The sequence below is a fragment of the Channa argus genome, chromosome 1 (assembly GCF_033026475.1).
Source record: "Channa argus isolate prfri chromosome 1, Channa argus male v1.0, whole genome shotgun sequence".
NCBI lineage: Eukaryota > Metazoa > Chordata > Actinopteri > Anabantiformes > Channidae > Channa > Channa argus.
Genome location: NC_090197.1, coordinates 29,082,249 through 29,101,797, shown reverse-complemented (window position 1 = coordinate 29,101,797; position 19,549 = coordinate 29,082,249). Strand labels below are relative to the sequence as shown.

The window sequence follows — 19,549 nt, the reverse complement described above, 5'->3', positions numbered from 1 at the left end:
AATGAATGAAAAAAAAGAGCTCAAGTGAAATACAGAGTTGGCATCACACAAAATGTCATTGTTTGCCTAAATAAAAGTTTCTAGTCCAGTAATTAGTCAAACACATGAGCAAAAAAGATTAACAGACTGTAAACTGGTGGAGGTCTACCACTGTACAACTAAAACATCTCAGATAAAATGAAACCTGAGTATATGTACTTTATATGTTTTAAACAGAATGTGTACTAGTCTGCAGAGACACAGTAGAAAGATAAATGCTGAAACTGGATCCGCCAATGTCAAAGCAACTTCCGTTGGTTAACTTGCTCACAAAAACATGTAGAAACTACCACCTTCGGGACGCGTCGTTACCTTGGCCTTCTCTTCAGACATCATGTAGAGCTCCTGTTCGCTCATCCAGGCCTCAGCCTCTGCGGCATCAAAGTAGTATTGCTGGGCCTCGTGGGCCTCACTGAGGCGGGTGTGGCGCTTCTCTGTCTCCTTCTTGATCTGCTCCCACAGGGTCTGGAACTCGGTGAGCCGCTGGCGAATGAGCTCCGCTGTTGGGCTGTCCTCCCTCAGGATCTGCTGGCTGCGCTCAAAGATGTCATCGTAGCGAGGCTGATGGCCCTGGATCTCCTTCTGCAAAGTCTGTGAGGGTCAAAGGTCACAGAGAGAGCTCAGTGAGGATGCTGAACGAAATTAGAACGTGTTGATCTTTGCAAATGGCTTGTTGGTAACTGAAATACAAATGTGTGTTTGTATACCTGGTTCTTTTTGATGAGCAGCTGTACAGTCTGCAGGTTGTGTCCATGGTCTGTAGATGTAGCCAGAGGCATCCTCTCCTCAACCCACAGCTGCGTGCGTGCGCACACACACACACACACACACACACACACACACAATAATACATGATGTATTTCTGGTGCTGTGGTTGTGATATAAAAAAACAAAAAAACAAACAACAGACTAATTTTCCAAAGATGTCCCACTGACATAGGAATTTAACTTTTTTTGTAGTAACACCAAGATTCCTACTTTTATTACTAACACACTACTGCTGCTACTAATACTACAGCATTATTATTAATTAATTATTTTGCTATTGCACCTGGAAATGAACAATTTTTCCGTTACTGCTATTACTAATCAGTATTGCCACTAATACTACTGGTACTAGTAATACTTTTATTGTATAACTGGCAAATGTGATTACTGCAACTGCTACTAATTCCTGCATTTACTCTAATACTAATACTAACTAGTACTGCTACTGTACAACTGATAGTCATGTTAGTAGAAGCAGAGGTACCAGTAGTACCTTTACTTCTACTAATATCTGTTCATCTTTTATTCCATCTCATCACAACATAACTACAACAACTGTAACATACAGCCACTGTGTTCACATATGCACGAGTACAAACAGTACACAGCATGCACACAAAGGCATTTCAAAGTGCTGCAAAGTGCTTCTATAACACATTGCTCCGATTTGCAACAATCCCCATTTCAGCTGGTGACAGCACTACTGCTGCTGCTGCTAACACCACTACGTCTACTGCTGTTGGTACTACTGTTAAAGCAACTTTTGTATTACTACTACTATTAAAGCTACCTCTGATGCCTTAACTATGGCGCTGATACTGCTGTAATTTCAACTACTGCTACTGCAACAAAAACTGCTTCTACTACTACTGATGACAAGGACACTGCAGTAACAGCTACTGCAGTGACCAACACTATTGATAATACTCCTCGTAATACTTCTGCTGTAAAATTTCCCCTACTAACACGTTGAATTTTGGTTCCTTTTTCAGCCTTTTTGACAAATGAAAGCTATTTGTGTGAAATGTGCAGATGATCACAATGTTTAATTTACAGTTTTACCCGTTTATTCGGATCACACTAAGGTTAAAGGTAAAACATGTTGTATGTCTTGTACTCCTCCATTCAGTCTTAGAGGATTTACTCACAATCTCGTCCTCCACATCTCTGTTGAACTGGTGGATCTCACGGGAGGCCATGAGGTTGTCTCGTCTTTTCTTCAGTGGTGCCTGGAGGGACTGGAACTTCCTCTCCACACTGATCCTCTGGCCGTCCACTTCCTCAGAGTCCTTCCCCTCCTGGCTAAGGGCCTGCGATTGGCTCTGCAGCTCCTCCACCTCCTTCTCACGCACATCCACCTGGCTCTCAAGCATCTGCAGGAGGATGGCAGTTACAGAAAAATATGTTGATACGATTTTTGTAAAAAGTATAAAATAAATAAGGACAGAATAAAATGGAAAAACAAATGGGAACAAAGTAATTAAATAATGTGAAAAATAGACAGATAAAAATCAAAGAAGTACTGGAGAAGTTACAGGGAAAAACATGTATCATTTGTAAATAAACGTGTGTAAATATTTGTATATTCTATGTATTTTCTTACTGTTTCCAGTGCTTTCAAACACATTTTACAATTTTCAGCAGCAGATGTAGATTACAGAGTTGTCAGCTATCAGCTCTGCTGTTTCCATGACAACAGAGAAAACGCCATCCTGTGGTACAGACTATGAGATGCAATTGGAAGCTTCAGGAAGGCCGATAAGGGTCTTTAGTTACAAAATAATAAAAATGTATGAAATAGAACAAACCATATAGACAAAGTACTTAATTCAATTATTTGCAAATATTAAGAAAATTATATCAACATGCAAAGTAAAAACCCACAAAAATGTTTTGATGAAGCCAAATTAGAAGAGAAAAATGTACTATTTTACGCAAATCTAAAAACAAAAGACCTTCAGGGGCCTCTGTGTTAATCACTGTAAAAATGACCCAAAAAGAGCGGAAAAAAACAAACACAAAAAAAAACCCTAAATGGTTAAAAAAAGATCTAAGTGATGATTGCGTCCCAGCAGCCATGCAGTTTCTCTCTCTCACACACACGTAACATAGCACAGATCTGAATAAAACACAGACAATATGAGAAGGAAGCTGCTCTAATAAATACCAACAAGATTCTTCAGATGCACCCTGCAGATCAGTCTGTGCTACTGACACACACACACACACACACACACACACACAGAATTTCTCAGCAACACACCAAATGAAAAATGACATAACTGCTGTGTGAATGTAGAGTGTGAGGCTTTGAATATGTGCCGTTGCACTAGCAGATGAATTATGTAAAGGCTGGTTTGACTTCTCACTCCTCTCAGAAATGACTAAATAGAATTTTAATGCTCTGGATCACAAAAAGTAACAAATCCCTGTCACAGTTCTGTGCATTTTGGATTTGATTTAGAAAAAAGTTTTATTTGGAGGTGTACATTCAACTTTAAGAACCCACTGTGCAAGCCATGTTCCCAAGTCACCATTTACTAATTCACACTAAATTGTGAAAATAGTGAAGTTCCCATTTAGTAGCTCCACTCTCAGTGGAAGAGAAACTGTGCAGTCAAACTGAAAGGCTTTACAGGAAGTTTAGAATTTAGAAGCTGTCACCCAGTTAAACTACAGTTTAAAAAAAAACTTAAGCTCTGTACATCGGAAACTTATTCACTGAATGTTCACATCAATGCCTGAATTACTTCTCACCTGCTGCTTCTTAAGAAGGATATTGACAGATGTGAGGTCTTTGCCGTAGTCATCGGACTGGAGCTGCCCCTCCAAGCTGGCCATCCACTTCTCGAGGTCGGCACAGCTCTGTGTGAACAGCTCGGCCTTGTTGGCATCAAACAGGCACTTGGCCTTCGTCTGGGTAGTTGACTCGAGGTCCTCCCACATTGTCTTCAGGAAAGCCAGCTTCTCTTTCACTAGCGTCTCTGTTTCTGGCTTTTCTGCCATCAGTGTCTGCCCATCCTGAAAGACAGGATCCATTCTGCTTAGCTTTGGTAGGGTGAATAAAGCATTCTCATGAAATAAAAACAGTAAATCGTTCCTATACATTAAACTTTATCTTTGTTATCCAAACAGGTGGAACTACAGAAGAATGTTGAAAAAAATACATATACACACTTAGGAGAAGATGCCATTCCAATATCTTTCTTTCTACCTTGTTGATCTTGTCCAGCCACTCCTTGTTGGACTGCAGTTCAGCCATGAAGGCCTGGTGTTTGAGCCACTTGCTGTGCAGGTTCCTGGCTTCGTCGTATGACATGTCCTGAGCAGTCAGCATCTTCTCATTGATCCAGAGGTTCAGCTGGAATCACACAAACAGCAAATTACTTTTACTACTACCACACACACACACACACACACACACACACACACACACACACACACACACACACACACACACACACACACACACACACACACACACACACAGAGTCTGTGATTTTCATGCATCTGAAGCTACTGTGGATGGTTTGAAATATTCATTACCTCCTGGCAGTCCTGCAGGAACTTCTGCAGGTCTCTGTTGTCCTTCAGCCTCATCAGCAGGTCGCTCGCCGCTGCTCGGTTCTTTTTGTGTCTGCAGAGAGATATTCAATATTTTATCATTTGGAATATTGTCACATTTTATAGTAAAACCAAGTTTTATGTGTTGGACATCTCCACACTTCTAGCTGCTTATTAAAGTTGATCCAATTCAGTCAGATGTAGAATGTTTTGGACTAATTGGAGTAAATTAATGAAAAAGAGCAGAGAGTAAATTATTTTCTGTATTCACACTGGTGGGTGGGGGCTGGGATTTGATCCTGCAACTTCTGCATTCCATTCTGCTGCTCTACCCGCCATGATAATTTATGTCGTCAAGTATCTCTGTGCCAGAGACAAAACAACTTCATCAAACAAGAAACTCCTGAAACAAACATTATCTTGTTACCTCTGGTCGATGGAGTCCACCTTCTCCTGGATGCGTTCAGCGTTGACGTTTCCCTCGGTTACCAGCCGCCGACCAGTGTCAACCACGCTGCTGATCTTCTCCTCATTGGCATCCATGGTGGTCATGAAGTCCTCCTGCTTCTTGATGGCAGCCTCGGCCCCCTCCAGAGTGGTGGGCATCTCTGTGTGAGCCAGGACGTACTCCTGACAGACAGAGAGAGGAGATGTTAGTGTGGTCAGCTTTTGTGTGCTAGGGTGTTGAGAAGACGATGAAGTAGAACTATTTAAACCTTGGCCACAGTTTGTTGCTGAAGCGCCTCACGCCCAATTGTGCTCTTGGAAGGGAAAAATGCGAAGGTAACAATATCTCGTTGGATTCTTTATGCCTCCCCGCACCCCTTACTTTTTTCAAAAGTAAACATATTTGGATTTTTCAGCTGAACCTGGACTTACTTCAAGTGAATGCAAGATAAAAAATTATATATTGTGTGAATTTTCTGTGGAGTTTGTATTGTCTTTATGTTATTTAGAAAGGAACTATTTTGTTTTTATTTAATAGCCCAATTTTAAATGTACAGAAAGGTACATTGTGTGCAGACATTGCTGTAATGAAGGTTTTTTACCACATGATGGCGGCCTCTAACCCATTCAGAGTAAAACTGCAGAGATCCAGTTGTGGTGGGTGGACAGATGAGAAGTATAAGACAGAGTTACCCAGCACTGTGTATTTCAGTATCTAATTTCTTTCTAAACAGCAGTTCAGATGCAGAAATATTCAGCGAATTTATATTGAACAGGGAATCCTACCTATTCTAGTTTACTACTCTATTTCTTCATCTGTTCAACAAAGATACTACATTAGATGACTTTAAGATTTTAACTGATCTATGTTCACAAAATGTTAAACATTTTACTCTAATGCCTATTGTTTGTCTATTGTTCTTTAGACGTTGCAAAAAAAAAAAGATTTTATTATTTGGTCCTTTCTGCTGTAGTGACAAAACTAATGATGTTATCAGAAAGATATTAAGTAGTTGAAATGAAAGCAAAATGGAGAAATACTTTACTTTATCTTACTCATGCACGACTGTGAAGGATGCGGCCTCTGGTTCACAGAAACAAAGGCCACACAAAGCTCAAGGACTGGTGGTGTACGACAAAACACTAAAGGCCAATTTATAGCTCTCCGCTGTGAACGTAAGTGTCGCATTTTGGGTAACCGAGGCTGGCAGAGGCCATGACATGCACCCCCCCCTAATCTTAACAACAAAGTGTGCAGAGAAATGCATCAACCAAACTGATTGGATAATGTCAGGAGGCAGGATCAAAAGAGATGATCCCATGATGGTGGAACAAGCTACCAAACTCTGCATGCTAAGCAAACTCACTCCCAATATTCAAAAAACTGCTGAAAACAGAACTCTTCCGCATCTTCCTATGCACTTAAATCTCTTTCCTATGCACTTAAATTCCTTTCTACTCTTTCTCGCACTTGCATCTCGTAAACTGTGAACACTTTTCTGATAGGACCTCACTTGTAAGTCGCCTTGGATAAAAGCGTCTGCTAAATGACTAAATGTAAATGTAAAGATGAACAGAAAAGTAGAACAAGAAACTCAACCATTCACACTGATCTTATATAAAGTATATATAAATATAAAGTATAATTCGGCCTTAAGAAGACACGTGTGACACATAGATACAATTGCTACAGATGTGATTTTCTGCAGCCTGGTTTAGACTAAAAGGGAAAATGCAGGAGAGTTCACCTGGTTGTTGAGGAAGGCCTCTGCCTGCTTGGTGTCCCTGAGGAACAGCTGGTATGCGTGGGACTGGGACAGCAGGTTCTGCCGGTTCTCCCACATCTTGTGTAATTCGTTCCAGCCAGTATCGAGCGCCTGCAGTCGCTGCCGCAGAAACATGTGCTGGGCGTCCGTCTGGCCCTGTGTGACCATCTCACCCATGTCCCGCATCTTCTGGTAGTCCTCCTCATAGTTATGGATCTCGTTCTTGATGCCTTCATGTTGAGCCAGGAGCTTCTCGGCCTCAGTCAACGTGTTGGGCATGTCCTCGGAGGCGATGGCTGTCTGCGTCCGCGACAGCCACGACTGAAAGTCGTCCAGGTCACGCAGGAACTGCTGCAACTTGCTTGCCTCTCCTAAAGACTCCTCCCGGTTCTTCAGGGTGTCCTATGAACAGAAAATAGGTTATACTGTTATTTAGTTATAGAGAAAAACTGTTTGAGCACTTTTTTCCCACAACCCTGCAAGGAAACTCTACAGTAGTGGTGGTGGGGTACCTTTTGCAGGGCCTGATTGTCCTACCTTCATCTCATCCCAGACCCCGGTAATCTCAGCAAGTCGCCCTTTGATGGCCTCAGACTGCTCCGGGTGTTCGGAGGCCAAGTGGTCTGCCTCTTTTCCCAAGTCACCCAGCTTGTCCTCGATAGCAACCAAGTCTCGCTCCATTCCTGTCAGCTTTCTCTGGAGAGCCATGACGCCAGCCAGGTCATTCCCCAGCTCCTGGGTTGACTCAATCACCTGGAGGGGGGCAGAGAGGGGAGGGAGTGAGTAAACCTGTAGGTATACTGGATTTAATTCAATTCAACTTTATTTATATAGCGCCAAGTCACAACAAAGTCTATAAGCTCTATCAAAGAGGTAGGTTTTAAGCCTAGACTTAAAAGTAGAGAGGGTGTCTGCTTCCTGAATCAGAACTGGGAACTGGTTCCACAGGAGAGGACCTTGATAGCTAAAAGCTCTGCCTCGCATTCTACTTTTGGAAATTCTGGGAACCAAGTAGGCCTGCATTCTGAGATCGAAGTGTTCTGCTGGGATGATATGGTGCTATGAGGTCTTTTATATATGATGGAGCTTGACTGTTTAGAGCTTTATATGTAAGAAACAGGGTTTTAAATTCTATTCTAAATTAAATAGGAAGCCAATGGAGAGAAGCTAGTGAAGGTGAAATACAATCTCTCTTGCTAATTCCAGTCAGCACTCGAGCTGTAGCATTTTGGATTAATAGCAGGTTCTTTAGAGAGTTACTGGGGCATCCTGAAAGTAGGGAATTACATTAGTTCAACCTAGAAGTAACAAATGCATTGACTAGTAACAATATGGTTTGACAGCATATTTCTGAGTTTTTGGGCCCAAATACAATGACTTCAGTTTTAGAACTGTGATAATGATCTTTGTTCTATCAGTACCTTGGTCTTCTCTTTGATCCATGACTTGGTCTCATTACACTCCAAGTGGTAGTTCTGAACGCCCAGAGCTGAGCTCAGACTGTCCTTCTTCTGATCCACCAGGTCTCTGAACTGGCTCCACCTGGAAAAGACAGATGCCATCAGCAATAATACTAACCAGGTGGATTACCTGGTCAAGTCATTGCTAATCTGGCTTCTGTTGTCGTTCAACCTCAGTAATTTTACCTGTTTAATTCTAAGCAGCAAAAGTTAGGTGTTCAGTTTATCAAAGGTGCAGTTGTCATTTTACTAACTTTGGTAATCACAGTTTAAATACTTGCTTTATCACAATTTATCTTCCATTTAAAATGTGTTTTAAAATGGGATATCCTTTTGTAATCAGCTAGTTAAAATAATCATCTTAGTTAAATTCCCTGCTAATCACAGTTTACTGTCAGGTTAATTACAGATTATTAGCCTGGTTATTTTACTTTTCCTGTAAAATTGCACTCATGTCCCTTTATTATAACTGTCTTTAGTCTCAGTTAGGTGGTTTAGTTAATCCCAGTCAGATTACCTTGTGTTGAGTTTGTCCTGCTGGGCTTTGATCTCCTTTTCACTGGGATGTCCGCTGTGGATCAGTTGCCTGGCAACCTGGTTCACTACAGCAACCCGGGATGCCTGATTGTTCATCTCCGGCTCCAAACTCTCAAACCTAACAGAAAATTACAACCAAGAAACACATGAGCACCAGATTTTGATAAAAAAAAAAAAAAAAAAAAATATAGTAAAATAGTAAGAAAATATTGGTAAACACTGGTAAAAAAAGTAAAGCATACCCGCAGTGAAAGTACTCTTTCTGCAAAATATATATATAATACACTATGCATGGATTATAAATCCAGGATTTTGCTGACCCTCTTAAAACTGTTGCAGCCTAAAATGCCTAATTTTGCAAAAGCTGTTCTAAAAAACCGATGTGTTGATGTTTTTATGATGCTTTTAACTGCAAGGTAACACAGAATGTAGCGAGCATTCGCTAAATTAATTGTTGCAATCACAACATTGCAAAATCCTGGAGGTACTTATAATTACTGATGCATTAAACGTGTACATCACTTTAATGTTCCAGCGGGTAACAATACAGCCGATTGCAACAGCCTTATCACACATCGTTTTGTTGATCTTATGTGTTAATCTATTTAAATCAGAATCACTGTATGTACTGCTGGGTAGCTGGTAAATTTAACAATACAAATCTGATGATTATACTGTCTCACAGTGAGTTAATACACTCAAGCTTTCATGAGGAAATTTATTTCAAGCTTTTATCACTCTGCAAAAACCTGTTTTTTTAATTATTAGCTCCTGCAGAGACATAGCTGTTGCTCTTGTCCGTACCGGTGCTGCACAACCTCCAGGTCCTCCAGTTTCTCAGGAATCTCCATGCTGTTGAGCCACTGCTCCTTCTCATCAATCCACAGCTCGCAGGCGTTGGCCTCACTCAGTATCTTATAGAGAGCCAGAGCATCCTGCAGTGCCTGCTTTCTGAGGCGTGTCAGCTCTGCCACCTCCTTATAACGCTCCTCGATGCCTGCCAACCGACTCTGAACCTGCAAACACATGGCCATTGGTAACTGCAGACTAGATGGGCGCCTGGAACCAGACAGGTTAATAACCCCAAGGCTGTACAGTAATCCATCCATGACTGCAGGGTATTGCAAAAAAAGCTAAAACCCAATGACAGACATAACATTCTTAATGTTTGACCATTTGACAAGTAACTTTTATATTTAAGAGTTTATTTTGGACTCCACACTAATTGGTGCTGTACCTCCTCCGAGTTCGCCTTCTCTGGTGGCAGTGTACGTGACTGCTCGTGCAGGGCGTCAATGGCAGGCCGGTAGCTGGTGATTTCCTCGGCCACGTCCTTGTGTTTCTTCACCAGAGTCTGAGTGGAGAACTCATCATGGCCAACATCAACGCTGGAAACAATCCGCAGCACATCCAGCATCCACGTGTCTATGTCATCAGCATCGGCCTGCAGAGACAATATCAAAAGTTTTAACCACATCCCCCCAAAAACCGTGTCCTAGCCACGTTTTATTTAACATTTATTCTGCAGACCAAAATAATAAATCTGTGGCTGCAATCTGGACTTTGTTTTTATAATTATACAAAGTGAAAGACATATGGAAATGCAAGTAGAAAGTAAATCTTTGTGCTTCCACATCATCTACAACATACTATGGAAATGTGAGTGCTCTTACCTGGAACTGGTGCTGGTTGCAAGCCTCCTCTAGGCGAGCTTTACGGACAGCAGAAAGATGCTCCAGAGCCGCCCACTGCTCCTGCAGCACAAAGGAGAGAGGGTAAAGAAAAGGAAGGAAGGTCTTAGGAAATAATCCAGCAGCCACATTAGATTTTTTTTGTTTGGGAAGTGGTTTTCCCTTGTCCATCAATTTTTTTTTCATAGATCCTTCTTGTTTGATCCAGATCACATAAATGTTTCAAAAGTAAAAAAAAAAAAAAAAGTGAGGGAGGGGTGACATGGTTTTGTAAAAAAGAAAATCATTATCCAGTCTTTGTAGTGTAAATGCTACATGCTAAATGTGTGCCCTGAAAGAAAGAAAGATTTGGCTATAAAAAAAGAAAGAAAAAAAAAAAGCTGATCTTAAGGTTTTTATTTTATGATTAAGGTGAGACTGTGAAGCGTACCTGGATGTCCTTGATTCGTTCTTTAATCTTATCCGCTCCAAAGTGGTTGTTGGCCACCAGCTCCTCGCCCTGTTTGATGGTCTGTTGCAGGTGAGCAGCTCGCCCGCTCATCTCACCTTCGAAGGCTTTGTGCTGACTCAGCAGCCTCACAGCTCCCGTCAGATCCTTCCCACAATCCTCGGAGGACAGGATCTTCTCCTTCTCCCTGATCCAGCCCTCCTGCAAACCACAACAACAAATTCATACATCAGTTACACAACCCCAAAACAAAATGTGGTTTCTCAGGATTCAATTCAGATGAACAGTGATAATAAAAAAAATAAATAACAGGCTCATGCACGAACCTCATTAACTTGAGACAAAATGACCAATAATTATAAAGGTAAAAATAAAAACCTCTTCTGCCATTTCCCAGAAGAACTTCCAGAGGCGACGTGACTCTTCAAGGTGAGCTCGGCGCTCAGCGGCCAGCTGAGTCAGCTCCTGGTAACAGAACTCCAGGTGAGCAACGCGGTCCCTGATGATCTGAGGATCACATGGCTTATAACCTGATGAAGAGGAAGAGGAGAAAGAGAGGAGAAATAACTACAGTACTAGTCATCGCAACCAATAAGATAGAAAAGCGCTATATAACTGCAGAGCATTTATCTGTCAGTCTTACCATCTGTGTCTTTGGCAAATTTCTGAGCATTGCTGTTGACCATGCGGACTCGATCGGCCTGGATGCCGATGTCGGCCTCCACCAGAGCATGTTTCTGCAGCAGATCCTCCACTCCTAGCAGGTGTTTTCCATAGTCCTGAGAGAGTAACAGCATCTGCAGAGACACAGACCAGGAACAAGTGAAAACATGGTTTCTCATTTTTTAGATTTTGTTGCTATGAATAAGAAGCATGATACATTTCAGACATTATTCCAGTGCTAAACTGTATGAGTCAGTGGATGTTATTTTCAGAAAAATCTGTAGGATCACTTTACAGAGGGCACTGCTCTGAGAGTTTCAGCTTTCACTTCTCTTCCATGAGAAACAAGGAGCCTCAATGTAACTTTGATCTGTCAGATGTTCATCCCAAGAACAAGGAGAAATTTAAAAAAAACTAAAAATTCCAGAAATGGGATTGATTATTTTCAAATAAATCCAGAAGAAATATGGCCATGTCCAGCACTTTAGAGAATGGGTTTTACAGTTTACAGGTTCTTTGGAAGGGTTTTTAGTTGGTTTTGGTTCAAGTAACACAACCAGTTTGATACTTTTCTAACTTTGCTAAATATAAAACATTTCCAACTCATTTGAAAGTAACAACCAAATAAATGGACTTTGCCTCAACTACAAAACATAAAGCACACATACAAAATATTCAACAACAGATTGTTAAAGCAGAATCTGACCAACAAACTCTGAGATACAGACGGTACAGCCTCTGTACCTTCATTTCGTCCATCCAGTCCATGATGTAGAGCATCTCCTGGAAGACTCTCTGCAGCCCCAGGTTCAGCTCCAGCCTGTGCCGGCGGCCTTTCAGCAACTCCAGCAGGTACTCCCACAGCCGGATCACGTTGTCCTTCCTCGCTGTAATGCGTTTGATGTCATGGTAACTTTCTGCCTCCAGCTCCTTTGCCACGGAAACTACCGCCTGCATAGGCGAGGAGGGAGCATTCAACAAAAGATGGATTTTTACTCGTTGACTTACAACAATATACAAGTTTATTTTTATGCTACAGACAGAAACACAGAATTCTCTTTTATAGAGACTTACTACATGAAAGTACTTCTGACATGGGTTTAGGCCCGAAACATGGTCAACACAAGTACACAAATAGTAATGACAACACCTGGTGCAGCCAGAACAATAATCAATAATAAATCTCAGTGCTCCAAACAGTGCTGAGGGTTGTCAAAGTGCTCACACTTGTGTCACTAAAAGATTTTACGGACAACACACTTAAGAAAACAGCAGTGTGTAACATGGGTCTTACTAATATGCAACATAGGTCTTATGTAGCTCTGTCTGCACATGTGTGTGTGGGCTAAAATCCAGCTGATCAAAATGAAGATTTATTCCAATCTGAAATGGCTTATACTAAATGAATTAATCACACTACAATGGTTAAAATAAAGATAACCTCTTGAACTTTTTATCATTTTTCCCTTATTGTTGCATTTTAAGAATTTAGAATAGAATATATGAACTCACGTCTTCAGTAACTAGTGTGACTGCCAATCTAATTTTGGCATAATTCAGACTGTATTGATGGAGAAAAAAAGACACCTACAATCTATCTTCTTAATGTTTTGACCCATTATATTCCATACCTGCCTCAACAACCAGCACAAAGCTTTAGAGCAGTATGATCAGGACTTCAAAAACATCCAGGTGACAGACTGACCTGTACTCGCTCTTCATAAGCTGCAATGTCCGTTTCTATGGCTTCGTGTTTCTTAGTAGCAGCTTCTACAGCCTGGAGGTCAAATCCAAAGTTATCCTGGATGAGAAGAATGGAAAGGAAAGGAGGAGTGGAAAGAGGGAAATAATTTAAGGATAAGAGAAGGGAAGAGGAAACAAAACAAGGAGATGAGACAGCAAAGGTAACAAGGAGAGGAAAAAGAGAGAAAATACTTATTTATTGCATAAAAATAAGAATTACAGTAAAATTTTTATTTTATTTTGTAGCCACTAGGTTGCGCTGCTTAGTTTCAATCTGTACCAATATGTCTATGCTTTAGGGATTAACATAATGTATGTCTCAATACTTTAATAATAATTACCACAATCAAATACCATTATCTGTGCTGTACAACACAATAAGATTTCATATGACCATGTGGCTGAACCAAGCCCATTACTGTGATACATTAACATGTGTTACCTGAGAGACCAGCCTCTGGTTCTCGCTCAGCCACGTCTCCCTCATGGCGGCCTTACGGTCAAAACGTCGGGCAAGCTGCTCCAGTTTCTCCTGACGAATCAGCTCTGTCCTCAGGGCCAACTCCCGTTCGTGTTCTGCCTTCTCCAGACGCTCCCACGCCTTAAACAAATGCACATTTCTGTTACTTATGTAGAGGTCCTAAATAGGCTCTTTTTGTCTTTTCGCATTTGTCTAAATTCATTTCCATTTTGAATACAGAGTTGAAGTGAAGAAGACACTACATCTGCAGCACCTTATAGGACAGATTATAGGACATGATCTTTGCAGGTGTATGTTACCTTGTTGATGTCAGAGATGAGTTTGCCCTCACGAGGAGTGTAAACTTTCTGGTTGTTGGCTCTCATCTTACTCTGGATTGTGAACAGTAGAACCTCCAGGTTTCCCTTCTCTGTGAACCTGAACACAGACATTAGACAGTGTTACTGACTAACCTTTATCCCTCTGTATTACTACAGCATTGAGTTTGAATATTTGGCTTCAATTTCTGCTTTAATTTTACCCCAAAATAACTAAGAATAAGGTCTGTACCTCTGTCATGATTACAAAGAGACAAATGTTCTTCTTTATATCTTTTTTTCCCCATTTGTATATAAGTTTACTATATGTATCTGCATTTCAGTTGTGAGTCACATTCAGCTGGTTTATTTGTTGTTTCACATCCTTATTCAGTGTACATCGGGGAAAAACTGTGGTTCAACACAAAAATGACGTTGAGTAATGAGCAACTCACCAGCATGTTATCTGGTTCACAGAGAGAGACGGAGGGAGAGCAGGGGAGGAATCTGTGCACCCTTTGATATTTTCTTTTGGCCCAACATGACTTTTACAGTAGTTATGTTTTTGTCCTAATCACTCATGTGCATATGATTTGGTAGATTAAACAACACACATTCTTAAACCTCCTAGGAACATTGTTTAGACAGAAATCGGTTTTGTTTACTAAGGGCAGAGATTTGTCTTTTTTAGAATAACATGTCATCAATCATCTCGTTTGACCTTCAGCTCACATTGGCAAACTATGCTTTTCACAACTTTGCTAAATTAGCCTTTACCAATGTACATTTGCTCAACTGTACAGACAACTATAACAGGATTGCTAATGAAAAAACTATAATAGTTCTTAGGAATTTTCTTCAAACATAAGCAGTGTTTTTAATCATTTATAGGCAGAATTATGGGTGTTCTTTTGTAAAAGTATAAGTCACACGGAATGTGCGATGTGTGTGATCAGACTGGACCGACCCTTGATGCACTAAAATTTTGAAAGTACCTTAACTTTCTCTGTGAGCTATGTGTCACAGCCACCGCTGCAGCTCCAAGTGTCGAGCATGTGACTGATCGGCTGATCAGCTGAAAATGCAATGTTATCATTAACTAAAAAGCGTCAAGAGAGCTTATACTGACTTTGGTGGTTTCTCCACAGTACGGTAGGTGTTGAAGGCCTGGAGCTGCTGCTGGACTCCCACCAGAGAATTGGCGAATTTCCTGTTGTTGAGGATAATGATGGTCTGTTCAATCCACTCAAGAAGGTCGGACGCCAGAGACTCATACTTCTCAATCATCTTCTCTGTCTCGATGGCGTTGTCCAGAACCTTGGAAATAAAATCAGTTGTTATATAATGTTTAATATAACAGCAACAGACTTGTGTGCCGAGAATATCTGTGGGGTGTGTTTGTCACCTTGCCAATTCTCTTCCCCTCCACCTTAAGCGCCTTCATCTTGGAGAAGTAGTGGTAGTAGGTCACCACGTAGGTAATGATGGACTTCTCGTCAGGGTGGTCCACACTGATGTCTATACAAGGACAGAAAGCAAAGGTCAGAGTGTGCAGTAAACAATAAAGATGAGAGTGAATTATTTTGCACGCTGCTTTTGCGTTGTGGCGCAACTTGCATTTCTCTGCTCTACACGCCTTGCATTTTTGGCAAATCTCCCAGATGAGTTGGCCTATTCCTCATGATGTCTCCCCTGACTGTCACATGTACCCACATGGTGGGATCTCCCTTTTTGTGTGCAGTGAAGTTTAGAACAACCTCTCATTCTCAACCAGAGTCAGGGCAGGTACCCTCCACAGAGAACAATGAATGAAACAATGAACTGTTAAGAGATGTTTAGCTAACTAACAGTCTTTGCTTTAGTGGTTTGGCTGAGGGCTATAGCTCAGAGGTTGCGCAGTAACGCAAAAAAATAAATAGATACATAAAAATAAGCATCATGTTTTCTAAACTTTAAAAGTTTCCTGTGTGATTAGGCCTTAAAGCAGGTGACTGTGTGGCATTGTGTGTGTGTGTGTGTGTGTGTGTGTGTCATCTCTGACCCTCGGGGTCCAGCAGCTTGGTGAGCCCCAGGTGCTGCTCGGCCAGGTTAAAAGCATTCTGCAGGTTGTAGTGAGCATTTGATTTCTTCAGCTTGTCAAAGTCGATGAGGTCCGGCCTAAAACGCAGCACATTAAATAAAAATTTGGTTTTACCAGTGAACAAAAAAACAAAACAAACAAACAAAAAAAACACATATATTTAATTTTTTTTCAATAAACAAATACATTTTCTTTTGTTCTTTTTTCCTTATCTTTAAGACTCAAACAGCTGTTTCAAAGCCTTCACAGGAAAGAAAGAACATCTGGTGGTGATACATAACTTGTTGGCTAACCCTGAATATCACATCTGTACAAACCCAATACCTGAATGTTCATCCTGGGTAGGATCACTTCACCAATTAAAAATCTTCTTTGTCCTTCACTTTGTTCTAATCTTCAGTTACTATTTTCTTTCCATTCATATATTAGATATATACTACTATATTGAATTTAACCTTTATCCCTCTGGGGTCAGATTCAATAATGTTGCACTACTATTTGAGTTGCTGGGACTCAAGACTTTACTGCTAAGTGCTTGTTAAAGAACAGGTCTATAGAAACAGTAACAGTGCGAAATATGGATAAATACAGAAATAATATGCAGTTGCACAGTTACTAACTGTGAGTAAATGTTGAACTGTTAAAGCCCTCAATTTCAGAGGTAAAGGAAGCGGCCTGCTGAATGGTCAGCTGCAGTTAATAAAGGAGAGACTGTCTGCACTTTGGCTACAACATTGTTCAGAGGGATTAAAGATGTCCATAATATAGTCGAAAGTTTCAATTTAAAACCTCCTCTGGTGCATTTCAAGATTCAACTAGTTTATTACTGATGTATGTGATGAGATTCTTATATATTATATATATCGTTTAAAAAGGATTTTAAAAGACTAAAATGACAAAAAAGTGACAACAGAGGCAAAAACAAAACAAAGAGGCAGAAAGTAACCACCTTCTAATAATGACTTTTGTGTTTGGGTGGACATAAATGCAATTATTCGTATTTTCAATGGTGCCACATGTCCTTTGTGTTTACTAAAGGTAAACGGTGTGAATTTCCTACCTATGTTTGTGGATAAGAGCGTTGAAGGCCATCCCATCTCTCCAGCTGGTGGTGAAGTTGTGAATGTTGACGTTTGGATAGCTGGACATGAAGAGGAAATTACAGCTCATCACCAGTTACAAGACAAACAAGTGAAGATGCCAATAGGGTTGATGGTAATGGATTAGTGAGAAGTTTGTAGAAAAAGCAAGTCTGAGGTTGGTTTTTAAATGAATCTGTATCCTCTCACCCTGCCGTCTTCATCTGACACCAGAGCAGCAGAGCATCTTTAGCTGATTTCTTCTCCTTGTTGTCCTCAGTCTCTACACTGATGTCCTGGATCTGAGACACAGAAAAATACACAAAGTAAATAGCAGCCTCCTGTACTATATGACGCTTCATGTTCAGCCCATTTCTAGATGTTCCTCTAAACATTTAAATAATTTCTGAATGTGAATAAACTTGGTAGAAGATCTAGATTGTTTTGGTAACACAGCAGTTTGACGTTTCTGCCTAAATTACTTTAGGTAACATGAAATGCAGACATATTTGACTACAAAGACGATAATAAAAATAAAGTAATCATATTTTAACAGAAGACATAATGAGAAAAATAAATGTGTATGTGAAATATGAAGTGATTACAAATGTAATGCTACACAAATGATAAAGAAAAAAAAAACACTAAAAATGAAAGATTAACACTATACACTTTCAGACTTAAAGTTCATTAAACAAAATACTGAGAAAAATTCCAAATCCCCCCCATTATTCCCAGGGGCAGTGAATGCAGCATTAGCAATCAGATGAAAGTTAAGCACAAACCAACACACAAGATGTTTTTTAATCTATAATGAGACAAATAAATTAGTTGGACATATACATGGACATTTCTCATTCAGCTGCACATGTGCATGAATCCGTACAGACTGAGATTTACTGTGTATGTCAAACACTTGAACTGTCCCTACTTCTCAAAAAAAAACAAAACGTCCATACTTAAAATAATGAAGTTGCATCAGAAAAAAATGGACTTCTAACCTCACTTCTATGACGTGTATTCGCATTCCCGTCCTTTTGTTCCAATAAGGTTTGCACTTCCAAATTGTTTCTAAAAATATCCTAACACTTCCTTTAGATCCCCTCGCTGTCCATAGGGTCCTCACTATTTTAAGACATGTCTCACTGTCTAATGATGTCCTCACTTTGCACAGAAAGTCTTTCTAAAAACATCCTCACTTTCCCAAAAAGTCTGTCTTAAAACAGGTCCCCACAGAAATGGTACAAGAGTGCACGCACATAAATCTCACCTTCATTGATGGACATCCATGAGTTTCAGTCTGACAGAAACATGAACGACATTTGAGGCATATATCAGCAACATCCACCGCAGCATTTATCACTAAAAGACTCTGCAGTCCTCCTGTTACTCTGCTCCATTTCACCCTCAGTCCACCACCAAGGGATTTAAAACCACTAAAAAGAGTTTTTTAATCCTCAAGGCTTAAAAAATCTAAATCCTTTTCACCCATTTTCCCAACTGTTTGCCGATGACGTTATCTCTCCATTGACACAAGCACACGAACATACAGTAAAACCACATTTGCAGGGTTTTTTCTGAGCATCATTTTAGTCATTAAAATTAAATGACAGTTAATGAGTAAGTCAATTATGTGTGTTAATTACTATTAAGGTTTAGTGATTTAGTGGTCACATTTCTGGGATTATAATGGATTTAACAATGACTCTGCTTTTACATCTGCAGAAGTTATTTGGAACACTGTCAATTTTAACTGTTATTGACCAACAGTTTATTTTACAGTTTTATTTTTCAATACAGTACATACTGTATGGTAAAAGTGTTTTAGTATTTTTATTATCTCTCTTTATTTCAGTGTGCGTAACATTAACAAGTGGCTGGTAAATCTACTGGACAACCTTCACTGGGTTAGTTAAACAGATTCTGTGAATCACACAGATTAATATTTGTACTATTTTGTATCTCTTTTGAGCCAGCGACTCAACTCAGATGATGGCAAACTAGCACATATAAAAAAATCCAGCTTTTCAGAAATTACTACACTGAATGTCAATTTTCTAAATCTTGGGATCTAAAATACCAATGCATCCCATTTACTCAAAAGAAGTTTCCCAGCTGAAACCAAGCACTATATGACTTCAAGCAGGTTTACATTTGATCAAACTGAACTTATGTAACCACTTCTGAGATCACAAAATATGGACCTAGATCCAGTTTTATTTAAACCATTTTGGGATATAGAACAGGACAGCAACTAGGGAAAGCCGGGAAAATGCGACTGTTAATATTCTGTGATATAGAACTTTGTAGAAAGTCTCCTGTAACATTCTGTAATGTCGATGTTAAAAGGGATGCCCCATTTGAGACATCTGACATCACTGGGATGCAAAATAGTGATGACATAAACAACAGATGAAGAATAATGACAAGGTGGTAGTATCATTGATGTGTGGCCCTAAGTTTGACTAGAAGTGACTGCAATTATTT

The 19,549-nt window shown here is 40.1% G+C and overlaps 1 protein-coding gene across 6 annotated transcripts in view; it reads right to left on the bottom strand.

The window, feature by feature from the left end:
* The window catches only part of LOC137101497 (spectrin beta chain, non-erythrocytic 1-like), a 104,388-nt gene that overhangs the window by 19,015 nt on the left and 65,824 nt on the right, over positions 1–19,549 (bottom strand). For 5 of the 6 annotated variants that reach the window (XM_067479982.1, XM_067479989.1, XM_067479998.1 and 2 more), the window contains 26 exons: positions 17,273–17,364; positions 17,044–17,124; positions 15,945–16,060; positions 15,309–15,421; positions 15,033–15,220; positions 13,907–14,024; positions 13,569–13,727; positions 13,089–13,184; positions 12,128–12,334; positions 11,364–11,517; positions 11,099–11,250; positions 10,703–10,921; positions 10,255–10,335; positions 9,819–10,025; positions 9,386–9,597; positions 8,562–8,699; positions 8,006–8,126; positions 7,122–7,337; positions 6,567–6,986; positions 4,799–5,001; positions 4,354–4,444; positions 4,022–4,168; positions 3,565–3,828; positions 1,956–2,180; positions 747–836; positions 352–630 (listed from right to left, as the gene is read on the bottom strand). In XM_067479982.1, coding sequence (XP_067336083.1) covers positions 352–630; positions 747–836; positions 1,956–2,180; positions 3,565–3,828; positions 4,022–4,168; positions 4,354–4,444; positions 4,799–5,001; positions 6,567–6,986; positions 7,122–7,337; positions 8,006–8,126; positions 8,562–8,699; positions 9,386–9,597; positions 9,819–10,025; positions 10,255–10,335; positions 10,703–10,921; positions 11,099–11,250; positions 11,364–11,517; positions 12,128–12,334; positions 13,089–13,184; positions 13,569–13,727; positions 13,907–14,024; positions 15,033–15,220; positions 15,309–15,421; positions 15,945–16,060; positions 17,044–17,124; positions 17,273–17,364 — 4,389 coding nt within the window. Of the gene's footprint in view, positions 1–351; positions 631–746; positions 837–1,955; positions 2,181–3,564; positions 3,829–4,021; positions 4,169–4,353; positions 4,445–4,798; positions 5,002–6,566; positions 6,987–7,121; positions 7,338–8,005; positions 8,127–8,561; positions 8,700–9,385; positions 9,598–9,818; positions 10,026–10,254; positions 10,336–10,702; positions 10,922–11,098; positions 11,251–11,363; positions 11,518–12,127; positions 12,335–13,088; positions 13,185–13,568; positions 13,728–13,906; positions 14,025–15,032; positions 15,221–15,308; positions 15,422–15,520; positions 15,720–15,944; positions 16,061–17,043; positions 17,125–17,272; positions 17,365–19,549 lie in introns of those variants that run through there. The other variant, XM_067480008.1, reaches the window with a different exon arrangement.